The sequence below is a fragment of the Meriones unguiculatus genome, chromosome 5 (assembly GCF_030254825.1).
Source record: "Meriones unguiculatus strain TT.TT164.6M chromosome 5, Bangor_MerUng_6.1, whole genome shotgun sequence".
In the NCBI taxonomy this organism is placed as follows: domain Eukaryota; kingdom Metazoa; phylum Chordata; class Mammalia; order Rodentia; family Muridae; genus Meriones; species Meriones unguiculatus.
This window is the reverse complement of record NC_083353.1, coordinates 29556926-29578448: the sequence shown is the minus strand read 5'-3', so window position 1 is coordinate 29578448 and position 21523 is coordinate 29556926. Positions and strand designations below refer to the sequence as shown.

Below are 21523 nucleotides of genomic sequence, written 5' to 3'. Positions count from 1 at the left end.
ACTACTGTGTTATCTTTTTAATTCACCTAACAGAAGATTATCAGAAAATAATGACCCTTCTTTCCTTTTACAGGGATCATTGAAAAATCAAGTGGAAAATTATTTGATTTCTTTATATCTGTTTCCCCATTTGTAAAATGGTCCTAATAATTCAAGGTTCATAAACGAACTGATATGTTAAATCACACTGAGTTGCTTAGAAGAAACATGCTGTAAAAGTTCATCATAACAGGGTCACTTGTAGTGTGATGTCCAATCACACCACATAATACTGTACATACAATCACATGCAAGTACACTAACTACCAAAGGAGACATATGTTCATGTTAGTCATATAGACATTTTAAGTACCACAAAAAGATGGAATAGAAAACGTTTCAGTCATTGTCCAGCAAGATTGTATCTGATTCTGTGTGGGTGAAACATAGCAAAATCCATACTGCTATGTCCCGAACTATTTGTGAAGACTCTCAAGAAGTACCAATAGAATTTGAAAAAAAACTTATTTTACCTAGTTCTTATCTCTATGATACCTTGCCAGACATATCGACATCCAAAATAGGGCAACTTCATCTTCTACAAGACACTGTTTTATCAGGGCAGGCAGTGCAATTCTGTTTCCCAAGCATCAAACTCAGATCAACATTTGAGACTTTCAGAGCAAGCATTTTCACCTGCAATGGTCTTCTGCAAGAGCAGCACGTGGACTTATGAGCCATCTCTCAGCCATTCAATAAAAGTGTTAAAGTACATTCTATCTGCATGGTATTTAGTTTGAACCTAGTAAGAAAATGGCAATAAAATGGTGGACTGTCTCTGCCCTTGTGCACCACAAAGTTGTTATGCTGCTCAGCTGTGGGACACCAGAAGCAGGAGCAACATCCCCTGGAACTGTCAATACCAGTGAATTGGAATCTAGAGCATTAGCTGTATTGTCAGGCTGGGGTGTCTTACCTTAACAACAAAACTTGACTGGTACAATCATACTCCACCCACCCACCAGCATCACTACCCTCTCCTCTGTAGAGGCAGCCCACCCAGGGTGACAGCTGTTTCTGGGACTATACTGATGTCTTTAGGCATTGTCATTCCCAGAAAAGACCTTGGAAAACACTAGTTTAAAAACACATGCTTCAAATTCAATTAAGAAAACATTGATTAACCAGAGTCCTGCTGTGCAATTGTCATTACTGCAATCATAGCCAATGACAACAGTGTTAGGTGAGCTAAAGCTGACATCCATGATATAAAAAAATATGGAACATGGGTCCTTTCTGACAGATACTATAAAACCTCTATTAGGATGAAGAATTCAAATCTTTCTATCTTCTTCACCTGCGAAGACTTTTACACTGTTGTGCCTGATTCACAAGACCCCAAAAGACCACCACCAGGAGTCGAGTCTGTTGTAAAACACATGAGGATCTTTTTATTACAAGCTACAGCTTGTGTTCACACACCCTCACCGCCAAATCAGTGAGAGCTGAGAGCCTTCTGCTCAGGTTGGTTGGGTGATATAAAGAGTCCAGTCCCTCCCAGCATGCCCAAAGCAGGGGCATTCCTGCCTGGCAAGCATCTATTGGTCGAAACACAAAAGGGGATGTTGCCCTTTGAATTGATTGGCTATAGGAAGGCCCCCAAAACCATTAATGGTCTGGCGTCCCTTCCTAGGGGAGAGGGGCCCTTTTCCTAGCAACTGTATCTCTAGTGGGCAATAAAGCTAGTTCTTTCCTTCAGGGCATTGAGGCTAGTTATTCCATGCAGGTGGCTGGACATGTCTTCACCTGGCTGGCCTTAGTTCAGGCTTGTGCTTTAAACTTTAAAACAATAGCCACTGATTTCTAATTCTTTAGTCTCTCAACACAAATGTTTTAAACTCAATCCTGAAATGTAAAATCTTTGTCAAACCCTTCACTGCATTCCAGGAATTTAATGGTAAGAGCAGGGCCTCTTTTTCCCTTCCTCCTTCATTTCAGGTTCCCCAACTCAATGCACTGATTAAATGAGATTGGAGCCAAGCTAATTGGGAAAACACAGTCACCAAATGATTTAGAATAAAATCAGATAGTTCAGTTCGAGTAGTGTGTTGGAGTTCAGCAATAGCCTCACACTGACTACTGTGACACCTGATGCAGATGGGTGAAAGTTTATTGAATGCATAGCAAAGACTGACTGGTCAGGGACACAGTCTGAATTCAAGAACCACTGTGACCCTGAGCCTTTCTCAGAGTGAAAGAAATTTTTTTTAACAAAAACAAAACAAACAAAAACACCCATAGCCAAGTAGAAGAATCAATTCTATTCTAGGTAAATTGTGCCCAAGTAGCTAGACAAACATTTTAAGCTGCTTGGGGGTTTTCCAGTTCCCTATCTTTTCCATGATAAAGGAATAAAGCGGGGTATTGTGGTTTAATTCCAACAGAACATACATTTATCTTTAACTAAAGAAGAACATTCAACAAGTATTGAATTGTAAGAAAAAAGTTATTTTTTTTATGTCATGTAGGCAGAGCCTGAAAACTTAACTACATTTCAGCTTATGATCAAAATGGAGACTAAAGAAAAAATGGCTTCAGTTATGCTAAAGAAGATATCAGGTGTCAACAGAGGAGCTACAGTTATGCTAAAAACTAAAGTAGGTCTCAACAGAGGCATTATAATTATGCAAAAAGTTAAAGCAGACTTCAACATGGTGGTCTTTTTCTTTGCAACACACACTTCCCTTCTTTCTTTCTTTCTTTCTTTCTTTCTTTCTTTCTTTCTTTCTTTCTTTCTTTCCTTCTTTCTCTTTCTCTCTCTCTCTCTCTCTCTCTCTCTCTCTCTCTCTCTCTCTTTCTTTCTTTCTTATTTATTTATTACAATTTATTCACTTTGTATCCCTGCTGTAGCTCCCTCTCTCATCAACTCCTATGTCACTCCCCTAGTCCAGTGATAGGAGGTCCTCCTCCCTTTCTATCTGACCTTAGCCTATCAGGTCTCATCAGGACTGTCTGGATCCTCTTTCTCCGTGGCCTAGTTAGGCCATCTCACCAGGAGCAGGTGATCAAAGAGCCAGCCACTGAGTCCATGTCAGAGACAGCCCATGCTCCCCTTACTAGGAAAAACCCACATGGAGATTGAGCTGCTCATGGGCTACATCTGAGCAGGGGGTTTAGATCCTCCCCATGCATGGTCCTTGGTTGATTCATCAGTCTCTGAAGGACCCCCAGGGCCCAGATTTTTTGGGGGGGGCTCTCTTGGTCTCCTTTTGGAGCTCCTGTCCCCTCCAGGTCTTTCTATCTCCCCATTCTTTCATAAGATTCCCTGCACTCTGCCCAAAGTTTAGCTATGAGTCTCAGCATCCGCTTGAATACCCTGCAAGTCTCTGAGAAAAGAAACTGAAGAAAATATCAGAAGATGGAAAGATTTCCTATGCTTATGGAATGGTAGGATTAACATTGTGAAAATGGCCATCCTGCCAAAAGTAATCTACAGATTCAATGCAATTCCCATCAAAATGCCAACACAGTTCTTTCCAGAACTTGAAAAACCAATTCTCAATTTCATATGGAAAAACAAAAAACCCAGAATTGGTAAAACAATCCTGTACAATAACAGATCGTCTGGAGGTATCTCCATCCCTGATCTCAAGCTGTACTATAGAGCAACAGTAATAAAAACTGCATGGTACTGGCATAGAAACAGACTGGGAGGATCCATGGAATCTAATAGAAAACACATAAATAAGCCACATACTTACCAATACCTGATTTTTGACAAAGAAGCCAAAACCATATAATGGAAAAAAAGTATCTTCAACAAATGGTATAACTGGATGTCTACATGTAGAAAAATGCAAATAGATCCATATTTATCACCCTGCACAAAACTAAAGTCCAAGTGGATCAACGACCTCATCTTTATTTTTAAGTATCAATGCAGTACACTTAGAGAAAAAAGAATTACACACTTATGTCTAACAGTGTCAGTGGAATACACTTTAAGACAAAAGAAGTATACTCAGAGTGTTTATTTTCAAACAGCAGGAGGGGGGATTTTAACCTTCCATTTTTCTTGAACCAGACTTCAATGAAGTCTGCTCTGTTTGGGAGTCTGTGGCAACCTGAGAGCCAGATCCTCTCCTTCCTAGAGGAAAGTACTGCTTAACCATCCTGTGGGTAAATGTCTATCTGTTTTAGCCTTTGCCTCAGCTTTCCTATAAATTACAACATGGCCACAGACATGGAAAGGATAAAAGCCTCTACCTCTCTCTACACATTTGGCCAAACTGTAAATAAATCCATATTATTTCATCAACTTTTGTTTTCTAAGGTTCTTTTAACAACAGGAAACCTACGGCAGTGGATTTATGTACATAAAAGCCTGTTTGGAGATTCCTAAGGAATAATCAATATTCTCCTGAAAGGCACCTCCCCTATGTGGCTTTAGGGAAGGTAGATAGAAGATGGATTTGGGAAACTGGTCTTAGCAGCTGCTGTCCAGTGCTTGCTAGGTGTGATGGCTGTCCTTGGCTGTTGACTTGACTACATCTGGAATGAGCTAAGACCCCTGCGGCTATGAGGGATATTTTTCTTAATTAAATCATATGAAGAGGGATGTCCAATCCAGACCTTCAGGATGGGAAGATCCACCCTTACTCTGGGCCACAGCTTCTGCTGGCAGCCTATATAAAGGACATGGAAGAAGGAACCTCAGCCTCTCTTTGTCTGCCTGCTCTCCCCTTGCTAGAAAGTCCATTTCTTTACTGGCTTAGAGCCTACTTCTTGGGAATCTAGCATATCCAGCCTTGTGGACTGAACAACCACTAAATTCTTGGACCTTCCATTCATCAATTGACACTGTTATACTAGCTAGACCACAGTCTGTACACACACAGATATGTACACACACTCACACATGTACACACATGTATGTCTACAATATAGGCTATATGTTTTATATAATATATAATACATACAATATATAATGTATATGACATATATACACATACATACATATCAGGCTCTTGCAGACTGATAAAAGCAGAGTTATTTCGGGGCCTCTAGATAAGAAAACACAGTGAGGCAAGGTACAGAGGGAGCACACATATGAGGCTTTGGACACAAAGGCTGGAAAGGGTTTGATGGGTTTTTGGTACATGTAAGGGAATGTTTGGGTGGGGGTGGTAAATCAAAAGGTCAGCAAACTAGTCCAGTTTCAGTGGCATAAGAACTTGGATGTGCTCCTGCATATGGTACGGAGTGAGAGAAAAAGGAGTTCAGTTTAGGGAAGTTAACTACTCTGAATTCCAGGGCGGGATAGAGAGGAATCTGCAGTGCAGTGGTGAGAGCATTCCCTCGGTGGCTGTGGCGCAGGTCTGGAGTCATGCCGTACCCCAGCCATTTTCTCAGCCACAAAGCGATCTCTCCAGCTCTGCAGAATTTATTTATTTTTATTTTATGTGCATTGGTATTTTGCCTACATGCTTGTCAGTTTCAGATCTTGGAGTTGTGAGCTGCGATGTGGGTGCTGGGAATTGAACCCTGGTCCTCTCCACGCAGCCAGTGCTCTGAACCACTGTCCTTGCCATTTTCTAAAATAGTCTCGGCAGGGAAGAAATTTTAACTAAGAGATGTTTCTTACTCCTTAATTTTTACTTACAATTTTCTTGAAGTTTACTTTTGTTGTAAGTAAAAATGACTGTCAGCCACAGGAGCTGGCTTGCTGTCTTAAAGCACTCTTCAAGGTAGACTAAAATTTCAAGTGCTGATCTAATATAACTTCTACTTATTTATTATCTAATTAGGGTTTGCAATTTTAAAATATAACCACCTTCTTCCAGTTCTCTTAGGCATTTCCACCCCTGAATGTTGACACCTTCCAATAGTGGCACTGTGACTCGACAGCATCATGCAAAAATATTCTTTTACTTAGAGTTCCTGAAAGAAACAGTCAGGTTGATAAAGCAGTTCAGCAGTTCCTCTGCTATGACCGCCCAAGACTGCCAGCTTATGCATTTGCTTTCCACCCTTCAGGCAAAACTCAGGTAGGACAAAAGCCCCAGTAAATCTGGCAATGAATGTGTTGTGCTCGGTTTTGTCTGTTTGTTTTGTTTTGTGTTTAGGACAACAGTCTTGAAATGACAAACTCACCTGAACTTTTCAACAGGATTCTTGGAATGAGGCCGCCTCCATGAAGCAGGGTCTCTAGAAGCAGGTTCTGTTTACAGCACGGCTGGGACAAGAGCAGTTTCAACAAAGCCTGGGCGGTCAGTCCTCCAGCTGACGGCGGCCTTTCACATACAAGATAAGACAGAGTAATGAAGGTAATCTGTCTGTGAAATTAATAGCCTTAAAGTCCACATGTAACGCTAACCCTTTAAATGTCAATTTGTCCCAGACCACTCTGAAAGCACGTTTATGCTGCTTACTGCAGGGTTGCTACAGGAAGAAATTACATCTAGTCTCAACTAGCTAAAAGCAAATTAACACTTGGTGGCCTGCCAAACGCAAAACTGACACAGAACAACCATGCCTGTATTTTACAGAACTCTTTCTCTTTTTGCTTCTTGGAGAAAAGCAAACCACTTATGCATTTATTTTGAATGTCTTCATGTGTTTACTCAATAGATGCATAATGGCTGCTATGTATCACTAGCTTCTTATTTGGGGAAAGATGTTCCAGTGAGCTTTTGAATACTTGGAACTTTGCTTTATACTGAAATTGTTGGTAAACTAAAGGAATTCAAAACCTATGTGAAGTGTCAGCCACAATCTAATTATTTAATAATGAGAAAATTCTTAAATCAACATGCAATTATCAGAATTAATGCTATTACTCACCCTGTGACCTACTTAAGTAGTGTCATCAAAGAGAAATAATTCCAAGATAAACAGGCTTCTGCTTTCTAATCTGTCATCAGTTTTGAGCAGAAAATCAGCTTCCCCAGAGAACTACTTTCATTTACTAGTACATCAGCACTAAATCAGAAAGCAGGGATTATTAATAACATTGTTCAACTTTTCCTTCTAAAATCTCCCAATTTGGATCACCTAAAGGTTATAATAAGAGAGATGAACTTATAAAAACAGCAAACACAAGAAACAGACCACCCTGTGGTGGCGGCCACAAGGGCTGTGGAAATAAGTGGCATACAGGGAGGAAAAGGTGTGATTTGGATGGTGTGCAAGCTCGAACGTATGAGGAGCACACACAGCAATGGCGGAGAGACTAGTTTGCTGCCCATTTAGCAATGATTCCCCCAAGTGGGTGGCCACCAGCTAACCAACAGGGACACTGCTGACCTCTGGCTTTTAAAACCTTGCTTCCCAGGTCTGAAGCAGCAGCATGAGAAAATGCGTATAACTATAAATCTGAAAATTATGCTTGTTTCTCATTCTCAAGCCCAGGCTAGCCCAGAACTCAAAGTCACAGTACAATGCAGTCTTGCCCCAAACTCAAGGCAATCCTCCTGCCTTGAGATCCCAGATAATGGGATTACAGGTATGAAGCATCACATTTGGCTCCAGTTCTTGAGCTTTCTCTCTTCAGAGACTGTGGAGGTGGGCTACTGGAACCTCTGCCCTAACAAGGTCACAGCACCAATGTAATACCATATAATTTATAAGCCATGCTACAGATCTCATACAAAGAGAGAAAGAGACAGTGGGGGAGCACAGGAGAAGCAAGAAAGGGGGAATGGGTGGGTGGTGGCCAGGAGAGACAGTCATACAGAGAGAAACCCAGGGAGAGCCAGAGAGAGAAAGAAGGAACAGGGTAGCAGGCAGGTTATGCCCTGTGTACCTGGAGCAGGTTATAACATAAAACACAGGTGGTGATAGAGGACGCTGTCAGGACCCTGAAGGCTCCTGAGGGCAGGCCAGTTGAATTGTCTGCACCCCAACATCGCAGCCACTGTTGCAGGCAGGGCTTTCTCAGTTACAGTGGTAGAAACAGAAATGCTTCACATTGCCTTTCATGCCTCTGGGTATTTGCACCCATCCAACATTGGCCTTGACATGCTGCCAACAATGGGAAAACATTTATGTTGCTCCAAAATCCAAATGTTTACACTTTAATTACAATGTGGAATCATCTGAAGATGAGGTCCCTTCAGGATGTGGGGCCAGGTGGTGGAAATGTCATGAATAGGATTAGAGCTCTTAGATGAAGAGGCCAGACTACTGTCTGGCCCGACTTTGGCCATGAAAATGGAAGAATTTGCATGTTACTAACCTGGATGAAGGCCTTCACCCAGAACCTGACTGCTAGCTCCCTCACACCACGCATCCAGAAAACTCTGTATGACTCTTCACATTTACATTGATCCTACCCATTTATCCTGGCTAGTTTTAGTCAACTTGAGGCAAGCTGAGTCATCTGTAACGAGGAAGATTCAAAGGAGAAACTGTCTCCATAAAACCAGGCTGTAGGTAAGAGTGTAGGGATCTTCTTACTGATTGTTGTGGGAGGGTCCAGCCCACTGTAGGTGGTGTCACAACCCTGGGATAGAGCTTATGGGTTCTGTAGGAGAGCAGGCTGAGCAGGCCAGGAGAAGCAAGGGAGTAAGCGGCACCCCTCCAGGATGCTGCCTGGCTCGAGTTCCTGTTCTAACTTCCTTGGATGAAAAACTATGATGTAGAAGCATGAGCCAAATCAACTCTTTCCTTCCCAGTTTGCTCTTGTTGTGGTGCCTCGTCACAGCAACAGTAACTCTAAGACACCACCCTTAACTTGTAGAAATAGTCCGCTTTCCCTGGAAACTCTTCACTGAGTGTTTCTCTTCAGAGTGGCCTGCACATTAAATAATTTAGGACACGTTTACACATTTCAGAACTTATTATTTCATCAACTAAAATTTTATCTCTGCGTCTAGACTCAAGTGTCTTGAGGATAGTAGTTTTATATTACCCAAAGCTTCTACCACTGCATCTTGCAAATGTTAGCTGACTTTGTTGATTGACTGATTTGATTTCTTAGCATACAAACGCATAGAGAAAGGAAAAAATTGCATTTACAGCAAAAGAGAGCAAAAAGAGAGAAGGATTGGCAATACAAATAAAAACATTTAAAGCATCTTCTAGCTTGGCATCAGAAACATTTCACAACTTCATGATACACAAAGTTCTCCACTCTACTTTGATCCAATTCAAGCTCCCTTACAACGTTCTGACAACTGGAAGCAAGACCACCTCCTTGGGCACTGGGACAATGGTAGGGAGGGAAATTCCTGCCATGGGTGGCTGATGAAGAAGAGCCAAGCAACTTAATTCTCAGACTAGAGAAGTCAAAGCTGTGACTTCTGGGTCACTTGCCACTCACTGTATTGGCTCTTAGCAGACTTCCTAAAAGGTTCCAAAAGACATAAAGGCCTTCCTGAACCTTGGCTCCTGTGTTGGGAGAGGCCCTGCAGGGGCAGATAGATGAAAAGCAGCTGGGTGGGAATGGGCTACAAGTGTCCTCAGGTTGCAAATCTTTCTTATCTACATATTGCGTTTGCGATAATGACCCAGCCAAAGGCTGTTTTACTAGAATACATAGAGAGGGTCTCGGACAGACAGCTGGAAGATGACAGGAGCAAGATCATGGTTGGGAGCTGACTTCAAAGTGGGATTCTGTATCTGTTGAAGAGTTTAAAACAGAAGAGTTTTCTCTTGTGTTTGTAGAGTAAAAAAAAAAAAATGAAACTGATTGGAGATAAATTTAGCTGAGTCTCTTGGTCATAAAAAAATAATTGCATTGGACATAGGAGAAAATAAGTAACAGGACAGGAGCCTACTGCAGAGGGCCCCTGAAAGACTCTACCTAGCAGTGTATCAAAGCAGATACTAAGACTCATAACCAAACCTTCAGCAGAGTGCAGGGAACCATATGAAGGATGGAGGAGTTAGTATGACGTGGAAAGGATAGGAGCTCCACAAGGACCAAATATATCTGGGCACAGGGGTCTTTTCTGAGATTGATACTCCATCAAGTACCATGTATGGATATAACCTAGAACCTCTGCTCAGATAAAGCCTGTGGTAGCTCAGTAACCAATTGGTTTCCCATAGGAAGGAGAACAGGGACTATTTCTGACAGAAACTCAATGGCAGGCTCTTTGACCTCCCCACCCCTACAAGGGAGGAGCAGTTCTGCTAGGCCACAGAGGAGGACTTTGCAGCTAGTCCTGAAGATACCTGATAAACCAGGGCCAGATGAAAGGGGAGGAGGTCCTTCCTTATCAGTGGACTTGGAAAGGGGAAGGGAGGTGATGAGGGAGGGAGGGTTTGGGAGGGAATGAGGGAGCAGGATACAGCTGGGATACAGAGTTAATAAAATGTAACTAATAATAAAAAATAAAAAATAATTGAATGTCACTTCATTTTAATTTATCTGAATACCTGGTTATTAACAAAACCCCTCTTTTAATAGATGGAAAGCTGTTCACTGAAATGCACCTCAATTCTTGGATCTTTCAACTTATCACAGATTCTGAAATGTACAGTAGAATGAATCACTATGGGGAAAAATAAAATAGTACAAACATTCCTCAGTCCCCATGCTCTGAGTAATGAATGCACTGAAGAGTCTGCGGGGCATATGGAGAAGCATATGTTCACTCATCCTCCGAGCTGGTAGAACTGGGAAAGTGAGAGAAATCTAAAAAACGAAGACAGAAAGGGAAAATTCATGTGTGTGTGTTGGGGGGGCGTGTGTGTGAGTGTCTGTGTGTGTACGTGTATGTATCAAATGTGTATATGTCAAATTCTACTATGACATACAGAAGAGAACAAAAATTTACAAATCCATCAGAACTCATACATTTTATTCTGGAAGACAGAGTAAATTTATGGTTGGATTGTACTAAAATACTGTGTTCCTAGGCCATGGATTGGCCAAAAACATTTCTCAAATAAAGAAGTAATAGAGTTCAATTTTAATTTGTCGATGGAAATTACAATTTTTTTATGGAATAAGCATGAAGCCTTTCAGTTCTGCTTTAGCTGTATGAGTATAACGTAGCTCATTTATAATTTCTCTAATTTCTTATACATGCTCATAGATTTAAAAAAAAAAATCAGTAAACTCACCTACTCCTAGCGTACACATTTTCTAACTTTCAACTTTACTGTAAAGCCCAGACCACGAAGAGCTTCTGCATCACCCTCAGGCAATGAAATGAGCTGGATCTCGCCCAGGTTTTAGGACTGTAAGTTAATATATCCTACCAAACATGTATCTCAGAGAAACAACCACTCGATGGTGGAGCAAGCTGAGGAATGCACAGCTTATGGCTACATCCGGCCCTGTCAGGCACTGTTTTCTATGGTGTTGATACCAACCAATGCACAGGCACAGGCCTTAGGCGGTGAAGGCTTGAGTCTCTTTTTCAGAAGGTCATGGTTATCTACTGGGCATGCTCAGCCTGACATCCCCAGGGCCTCAATTCTATACATTCTGTGGGAGAAAAAGCCCAACACTTCTGGTGAAATGGTGTAGGATCAAAAGAAGCCCTGAGTAATGAGCATATGAGAAACAGACAAATTTCAGAGTGAATGTGTGCTGCTGACATGACCACAATGATCCCAATACCTCAGACCTGTGGGAATTGCCAAAGCCTTACTCAGTCTGAGCGGGAATATTAACAGTATATGCAGAAAGTATGAACCACAGCTTCCTGTCACCTGAGACTGTTCTGTCACAGAGGCCTTCCACAGATTTTACATAAGCCTGACTGCTTGTTTAGCTGTATACCATGTGCCTGGCTCCTTATTCAGCTATACACAATAAACCCATCTTGTCACTTCAAGTGTATAAAATAAACACATTGAGTCTCCCAGTGTATATCAACCAGAGCTTATGGCTCACCTGATCCTAGTTTTTCTGAACACATATGTTTGTCTGTCTTCATTCCTTCATTCCCCAATTAACCTCTGAGGATGAAGGTCTTCGTTACTCCGCTGGGAAAGAAACATCAGTCAGCAGACATGATGAACAGTGATGATATCGGTCATCACTTGCAAATTTGGAAAAAAAAATACTCTGAAACAGGAACTACTCTATTTGTCTTAAGTGTGGAGATTAAGACAGTTTCTCCGTATAGCCCTGGCTGTCCCAGAACTTGCTCTATCTTAGAACCAGGTTAGCCTCCCTCAAATTCTGCCTCTGCCTCCTGAATGCTAGAATTAAAGGAGAACACCACCAGGCCTTGCTAAACTAACTTTCTTTTAACCTCCTTCCTTCCTTCTTTCCTTTCTCCTTTTATAAGTTGTGACCAGCCTTCATATGAAGAATCAATGATAGGACTCAGAGAACTTAACATGGGTTAAGAGAACTTAACATGAGCTATGGTCAAAAGACATTCAGAAAGCTAATGACTCTACATTTCTTTTGTTTATTTCTTTGCTTGTGCTAGATGGATCAAAAGGGAAGAAATGCATACAGCCTTAATTTCCCTAACTTTTAGGTAAGATAGGATATAATGCCAGGAAATTAAAACTCCTAGCAAAGAGCTAGGGAAAGTAATTTAGCTGGTAGAGCACTTGCCTAGCATGTAGAACTCCAAGTTTAATTCCCAACACCTCATGAAACAGGTACAGAAACCTGCAGTATCACTGTATAGACAGGAGTGGAGATGATACATGTAATCTCTGAACTTGGGAGAACCAGAAATGTATGGTCATCTGCTACACAGCAAGCTCAGGGTCATTTTGGGATACATGAAATCTTTTCTACAAAAAACTCCCAATCAAGGACTGACACTGGTAGTTGTTCGGTATGCTTCAGAATCCTAATAACTGAAACTGTGTTTTTTGCACTGGCTTTTAAATTCCTAACCCTAAATCTCACAGGTTCCCACCCATAGACAAAAAACAAAACAAAACAAAACAAAACAAACAAACAAACAAACAAAAACCTACAGGCAATCAAGAAATTCAGAGAGCGGAGGGAATTATGCTTCCCAGGGAAGGGCTCCCTGATTTTTATTCAGTACTAAGTGGTCGGCCCTAAAACCATATTATATGAGCAGGTTGTATTTATATGTTTAGGTACACACACACACCACCACCACCACCAACAACAACAATAACAATTAAAGAAAAAGAGTCAATGATTTCTATGGAAAATGGATGGGTACATGCATGGGAAGGTTAAAAAATACCCCTCCCCAGGCTTATGCTCAGCCATTCCTTCAATAGCTGACTTTAGCAAAGCTCTCTGCTTCGCTGTCTCTTTCTTTCCCAGTGTTTCCTCCACTTAGAAAATACACTACTTTCACTTGTATCTTTGTAGTAGGGTCTGTTTCTTAAGAATATTCAAGTTGGTATGTGTATGAAAATACTTACTGTATATCTCAATCCCTGTTTTAAGAATAGTGAATAAGTACTCCAAGACATTTAGTTAATAGATGTGGCTGCCTCAAATCCAGGTCCCTCTGCAGTCAGACCCATGCTCATTCATTTAGTTCATGTTGTCCCCCATTAACCTTGATGGATATTTGGGGGGTAGGTTGCATTTTCTGGTATAGAAGATGTTTGGCTCCATTCAAACCTCCCGATAGAAGATACCAAGCTTTTAACCCCAAATTGAGTTTGGTCTTAGGGCTATGTCCCAAATTGGAGCCATGTTACTTAAGATACAGGGAATGATTTCAACCAGATGGTTTCTGGCACGTATCACTGGGACAAATTTATGCCAGAAAGCATAAGGTACATTATTCAGAGAACAAAGTCAAGAACATAACTCCAGACAAGCTGAGGGTCATAACCCTGCTGGGGGAGCAGAAGCAAGTCCAGAAGCAGAAGGAAGTCCCAGCATTATGACATTACTCTTCATTTTCCATAACATGTCCTTCAAAATCTTTCCAAGAAAAGAAACAAAGGAAAGTTTTAAAGTCATTTGTTGTCTTTCTCCAAGATAACTTTAATGCCTGAGAAAAAAGTCATGGAAATTAAAAACCCAATATATATATATATATATTTTTACCACTTTAACCAAAAGTATAAAAAAATTCATATAGTTAGCACTGAAAATATTTTCAAATAGTTGACACACGATGAGTATGGCTAAGTCTCTGTAGTATTCACAATTAAAGATGAAGTAGACACTGGGTGATTCATACATATTTTATCTATAAAACTTGCTTTGATCTTCAAGCTTAAGGATTGCAGGGGTGCACCTCCACTCCAGTGTATGTGGTGCTGGGAATTAAACTTGGGGTTTGTATATAATAGGAAAAAAAAACTCTACCAAGTATATTCCCTAGCTCTTCTCTATGGGTTTAAATTACCTGACATTATAGCCATTATTGTATAAAAATTAAGGAAATGCAAGTTGCATACATCTCTTTTTCTTTGGTCCGTCTAGCATGAACCAAGAGGTAAAGAGAAAGTAGAGTCGTCAACAAGTGTTTTTAATGTTAAATAATTTTAATATTTTAAATAATCTGGTTCATCCATGAGTTTAGGGGTCTCTCTGAAGTCCTAATTCAGCCGAGAATCAGGAAGACAGTACACACTTTTAGGAGCCAAGCCATCTCTCTGCAGTTAATGACTATTTACCAGTCCCTGACCACCAGATACGATCCTATTACTCGGACTTCCAAAGAGGTTTTGTCTAACACCACACGTCTAATAAGTGTGGACATCCGGGGGAGGGGAGCAGTTCAATTTTCTTTCCATATCATCACCCTTGTAGCAGAGCCTTTTAACATGTTTAGATAATTGATAAAGTCTGCCACTTTCTGAAACAGATAGCTCTTTACTGACCAGTTGTCATGAATGGCTGCCTAGTGGATGTTTAATGGGTTGAGTGGCTTGGAGGCATGTGGTTCATTTAATTCTCATAACCCTGCCTTGAAAATATCCTGGAAGAAGATGCTTTTGATGGAGAAAATTAACACTACTTTTGCATGGAGTATTTAAGTATATAATAAGATTATATAATACTTATGCCTCAACTTCCTCATCAAAATAAAAAGTGAAACAGAAGCTCCTATACATTAACTTATTTTCCAAGATCACAAGACCAAACAAGTATAGAAGACACATTTGTTTATTGTGAAAACCTGTGGACATCTGTATGATCACAGTACAGTCTGAATTTCTGTATTATTCACATATTTTAAGTCATAATAGTAACGGAAATATAAACCTTAAGATTAACCTGTCTATCTATCTATGTATCCATCCATCCATCCATCCATCCATCCATCCATCCATCCATCCATCTGATATTCCTAGTTCAGCTGACATTTGTAGTTCTTTTAGTGACTACCACAGATACTAACTTCGCCTTTGAAAATCTTTTCAAAGATGCAGCTATTTGTCCATCCATTCTCTGGAGCAGCTATGTAAAAGCTCTCAGGGCTTCTTCTCTGGTTGACTCTGTAATTACACTTGGCATCTCAGAATACAAACTCTCTCAGCATTTTTCCTCAGTGCTGTGTAAAAGCTTGCCAGCAATATCTAGGAGACTCTTAAAATATTTTGTATTAAAATATACTACATAATTTCCCCCATCACTACGCCAGGAGACAACTTTTGTTCTCCTCTTTAGATGTCCTCTTCTAAGAATAATACAACCAGCTTTTCAAATCACACTTTCCATACCTGAGATCTACCACACATAACAAATATTAGGAATATTTTATATTGCAGTAACAAATACATTACTACTTTGAACTAACATGCTCATTCAGTCACTCAGTCAGTCATTCAACTAATATATACTAGCTCACTTTTAGACCAGAGACACAGAAGAAATCATCACCGAAAACCTAGGAAGCTCCTTTCTTGTGTAGCTGTGGGAATATTACCTCACCAAGTCTCAGTTTCCCCACATAAAATATGAAGAACTGTTCAAAAGATTATATGAACTCACATGAGTAGTCTTATGGGATTATATAAACAAAATAAAAATACAGTTACAGAAACTGAACAGAGGAAAGGGAAACTAAAATATAGCAAAATAAATAAATAAATAAATAAAATAAAACTAAAAATCTTTGGGGTTATTGAAAAGCTTCCCTACAAAAGTCATAGCCGAGCTGAGACATGAAGGTGAGTGGGCATTCATTCATTAAATAAAGATGAAGAGGTGCGAGGAAATGGAAGAATGGCACGGCAAGGAAAGGTGGAAAGAGGCATAGTTCACATTGTGATGGTTGTCAGGGAGTTTGGAGATGAGAGCAAAATGGCCCACATGTGTGTGACTTTTGTACACCAAGCTTTGTGTGTGCGCGCACACACATGTATGTCATGCACTGGAAGACTTTAAGTCATGGGTATGAAATAATAAAGTGGGAGTTAAGAAAAATTAGTTTCTGTTTAAAAATATGGCTATAATTTAGAAAACAATGAAGATGAAAGTTAATTCATAAATTATAGAAAACCTGCACATTGAAGTTCAAGGTATAGTTCAGTGGTACTTTCTTTCCTACATGGGCCAGGCTCAGCACCATGAAGAAAAAAGAAAGCAAGGGTGTCATTGCAGTCACTGAAATAATGGTGAGAGATATCATGTTGGTTTGGGCTAAGATGAAGGTGGCTTTACAGATGGCAGATCAAAGGTTTAAGATCCTGGATACTTAGCAATAGGATAGAAATGCAGGAGAAAAAAAAAAACAAAACTCTCGAGGCTCCTAAGGATTCTGCCTAACTAAGTGAGCTCACCATTAGCTAAGACAGGCTGGAGAGACGAGGATCTTTTGGATTAGATGCTGTCTATAGTCTCCAAGCACAAGGTTCAAGAAAATATTCGTGTATATTGACATCTATGAGTGTACAGTCTTTGGAGAGACTGTAATTGCTTTTAATAGAACGAAGTATGAGAGAACTAAAGGAGACCACGGAGAACACAGCATCACTTTTTAAAAGTTACAAGGTAGGGGTTCTAGGTTATCTCCATGCATGGTACTTGGTTGGAGTATGAGTCTCAGGAAAGACCCCTGTGCTTAAATTTTTTGGTTCTGTTGCTCTCCTTGTGGACCTCCTGTCGTCTCCAGATCTAACTATTATTTCCCACTTCTTTTATAAGATACCCCAGACTAACCCACACCAAAACATGGCGTGCGAAATGACCAGACTTCAAAGAAGAAAAATATCTCACCATCCAGGTAGAGATATTACATTCCTCATAAGGAAAAAAAAAATCTGATTACCAATAAAAGTCTCCTGACTTGTTAAAAAAAAAATTCCCTGCATTCTGCCCAAAGTTTGGCCATAAGTCTCAACATCTGCTTTGATGGTCTACAGGGCAGAACCTTTCAGAAGCCCTCTGTGGGAGGCTCCTAACTTGTTTCCTGTTTTCTTCTTCTTCTGGTGTCCATCCTCTTTGCCTTTCGGAGTGGGTATTGAGCATTTTAGCCAGAGTTCTTCCCTCTTATTAGATTCTTTAGGTGAACAAATTTTAGTAGGTTTATCCTATATTATATGTCTATATGAGTGAGTATATACAGTTCAGTGTCCAAGTGGGTTCCATAATAATGGGAACAGGGACTGCTTCTGACATGAACTGATTGGCCTGCTCTTTGATCACCTTCCCCTGAGGGGGGAGCAGCCTTACCAGGCCACAGAGGAAGACAATGCAGCCACTCCTGATGAGACCTAACAGACTAGGATCAGAAGGAAGAAAAAGAAACCCTCCCCTACCAGTGGGCTTGGGGAGGGGCATGTGTGGAGAAGGGGAGGAAGGGAAAGATTGGGAGGAGAGGAGGGAGGGAGGGAACTAGAGGGGGGATACAAAGTAAATAAAGTGAAAGAAAGAAAGAAAGAAAGAAAGAAAGAAAGGAAGGAAGGAAGGAAGGAAGGAAGGAAGAAAGAAAGAAAGAAAGAAAGAAAGAAAAAGAAAGAAAAGGTTACAAGGTAGATAGAACACTGAAGACACTCCATACTTCAGGTGTGTGTCTGAGTACACGCTATAAGAAGAGACATTAAAGCAGTAACAAGAAAGGAAGGAAATCTTTCTTGTTAAAGGAGTGGAATATCTCAAGAGGAAATCAGTGGAGTCTGCCAAGATGGGGGAAGCTGACAATAGCCCTGCTTGTCAAGTAGGCTGCATAGCTCAGGTCATGGTACTCTTATACTGAGGAGAGGGATTTCTGTTGCAGTTTTCCTTCACTACCTCTTCCCTTACTTGTAACACACAGCACAGTGCCTTACATGGAGAAAAATCTGTGAAATAATTTTATGAAAGAAGTGAATATATCTTGAACTGGATAAATATTTATATAGAATCATATATGAGGACAAATGACTTCATATTTTTAGGGTGGAAGATGATATACAAACATAAAGAGCACTGTGTTAAATAAAAGCACAATAGAGAACAGACTAGCTTTGTGTCAAAGTATCATGCCCTCACGGAAGAAAATAAGCAGTAGAAAATGGATGCACTGTTTACTCAAGCTGATTATGCTACTCAGAATCATACTGTACTTGTGACTTAAGAAAGGAGTACTTGGAAATTACTAAGAAGTATTCAAACAGTTTAATGAAGATCAAAGTTTAAGAAACATAAAAAGCAGCAGAAGGAAACAGTATAAATTACTATGATAGCTAATCTTGGTTGTCAACTTCACCACATCTGGAATCAGCTAAAGCCCAAGCATCTTGGAACACCTGTGAGAAATTATTCTTCACCGCATCATTTAAGGTGGGAAGACCCATCCTAAATGGGAACCACATCTTCTCAGGGTAGTTTACATAAAAGGGCACAGAAGAAGGGGACTTTACTTTTTGCCTGCTTGCCCACTCTCTCACTGGCAAGTTCATCTCTCCTGCTGCTGAGACATTCCTTCACTGGCCTTAAAACCTACTTCTTCCAGACTCCAACACAGACTGAAGATCAGCTGAGACACCTATCCTCTTTGACTAAACAGCTACCACATTCTTAGACTTTCTGTCAGGAGACAGTCATTGCTGGACTAGCCAGACCACAGCCTGTAAAAGCCGTATAAATCCCCTTTTGGTTTGTATAGATTCACTCTGTCAGCTCTGTTCCCCTAGAGAACCCCTACTACTACAGCTACCAAGATAGTCCTATTTCTGTAGTATTTTTATGTGAAATCATATATATTACCATGCTATTAACCTTGATAGCAATATATTCACCAGTCGCTTTAGTTCATTATACTATGAAACTGATTGCTGTTTTAAATCATCTACACTGTTGGCTTATGCCATTGGTAGAGACCTTGAATGTAGTTTATTTTACTTAATGCTTTGGAAATACATTCATTTTCCTAAAACTAGGTATTCAAAACTGTGTTACCAAAGCCTGGAAAAGCATGAAAAAATTATTTTAGTTATTATATACCTCGTATCACTCTTATAGACAATTTTCTTTTCTATTTAACTTTCCACATTTTGACTCTGTTTTGGTTTAATTCCATGTCTTTCTTGCTCTTTTTCTTCCTTCTCACTTATATTTAATTAAGTATCTTTAATATTTCAGAAAGTTGATTCAAATCTTTCCTGAAACAGCATACAGGTCCAAAATAAATAGTTGTTTAGTTCAATAAGATGTTGGACTGGGAAGATGGCCCAGCATGTACGAGTGCTTGCCACCAAGCCTGATGGTCTCTGCTCAATCCCCAGGAGCCCATACAGTGGAGGAAGGAGAGGATCAATTCCCATAAGCCAGATGACTTCCATAAGAAGACTGACATGTCCCATCCCCTGCACTAAAGAAACAAGAAAATAAAGTGAAAAATGTAGTTACTAGGAAGTTTCATAAAATTGGCTATTTCAGATACTTCTTTTTGCAGTTTTCTCCTTTATTATAAGATAAACCTATCATGTTTTAATTTTACAATGTTAAATAATAATAAAATGAAAAGTATTCATTATAATGATTTGGAGAGGATGGCCGACTTTGACAGGATTTTTCAGACAATGTTTACTGATCATGATAAGGCCAGACAGGACTAAGGACTAAGAATAGATAAATAAAGACCTCAGAGGGTCTGTCTTTTAAGGATTTATGAATGATGCTTGTGTATTGGCAAGAGGGGAGGAAGGACACACCACTATTAGAGTGGACAACTCAAGAAATGTGGACAGCTGGACATAAAATGCCTGGGGGGAAGGCAAGTACTTTGCCAGGAATGCAGAGGCGCAATAATCTTGACAGAGGTTGTAAATTTTGCCATGTGAACAAAGAACAATCAGAGAACATGGGCCTAGTTTTTGTTGTTTTCTTCATTTTTTTATCTTGATAAAGTTAAATTGTATTCATTGTAAGAAAATCTGAAGATTTAGAGAAAAATAAAATCACTTGCAAACTCAATACCAGAGATTAAAAACTAAAGCACCTCCACAGTCTACACTCTTTTGGTATCTACTGGGGCTTTGTTTGATTTGCATTTTTTTCTGTAAGGTTGTTCATGGTAGAAATGTATAAGCTAGTGCTTCTCCATTGCATCTCATAACCTAGTTACTGTTGGTTTTTGCCTAGAAAACAAACCTGTCTTATGCAGCAAGTTTAGGGCGCCTATTGTTTAGCTTGTAGCCCCCTTAGAGACAAACACTGTAAACCAGCATGTGAGAGACCACACAACCTTACGTAATCAAAAGGACATTTTATCCAGTGAATAACTGTGTTCGTCATGTTCTTCATGCATACTTGTTCACATCAACTCTGAATGGTTTTCCCTTCGGTGCACTTGCCAACACCAACTCAAGTGGAATGGACCTGATCTCCAATGTTCTTTCCTTCAGAACATTGCTACTTAGATCACATGGCAGTTTTGTCTCCATGAAGGAGGCACAGGAGTACTCACTCACCCAGCAACAGCTCACAGAGGTGGTCGCCTGGCACTGTGTCCCTTATTCAAGCCAGGGGGCTGGCTTGAGGACCGCATACCTACTAAGCTGCTTGCCCAAATTAACTATGAATCCCAATCGTTTCTTGGAGTTATCAAATGTCTTTAACACTCAATTCTTTTATTGATTCCTTACTAGTCTATTGTTATAACTATCCTATAAGTGATTTTTCCCAGCAGTGGTATAGAACATTAATTTTTTCCATTTTCTCTTATAAACACTAATAGATATTTTACACATAAAACTTTGTTCACATCCTCACGTCATCCCTAACAGTGGGTTTCTAGAAGAAGATTTCCAAAGACATTTTTAAATTTCAGCACAGGCTACTAATATGATTCTAGAAAGCTGGCACCAGACATCATTTATACATGGTATGAACAGCCACACTTGGGACAGAGTCTATTAGAGTAACAGATTGCTTACTAACCAGAAGCAGAAAGAAAGAAACTTCTTGTTCCATTTACATTTTAGTATAGAAAAAAGAGACACTAACTATAAAAATTAACTATTGGAAAGGTAAAATCATTTTTGTGATAACTTCCAAGACTCTAGTTGGGCTGAAACGAAGCAGGGCTGAAAACAGTATTATGGAGTATCACCTAATGGAGCATCTTATGGCTCCAAAGAGAAAAATTAATTTGCTGATGGTAGAGAGCAAATGTGCTATATGAATATACACATATGAACCCAGAGAGAAGGGGACAGAATGCAGAGGGCCTGCATACATCAAAGC

The 21523-nt window shown here is 40.0% G+C and overlaps 1 protein-coding gene across 5 annotated transcripts in view; it reads right to left on the bottom strand.

Annotated features, from left to right (window-relative positions):
• Positions 1-21523, bottom strand: part of Kiaa0825 (KIAA0825 ortholog) — a 427987-nt gene that overhangs the window by 247586 nt on the left and 158878 nt on the right. For 4 of the 5 annotated variants that reach the window (XM_060383593.1, XM_060383596.1, XM_060383594.1 and 1 more), the window contains one exon: positions 6133-6272. In XM_060383593.1, coding sequence (XP_060239576.1) covers positions 6133-6272 — 140 coding nt within the window. Of the gene's footprint in view, positions 1-6132; positions 6273-15186; positions 19647-21523 lie in introns of those variants that run through there. The other variant, XM_060383597.1, reaches the window with a different exon arrangement.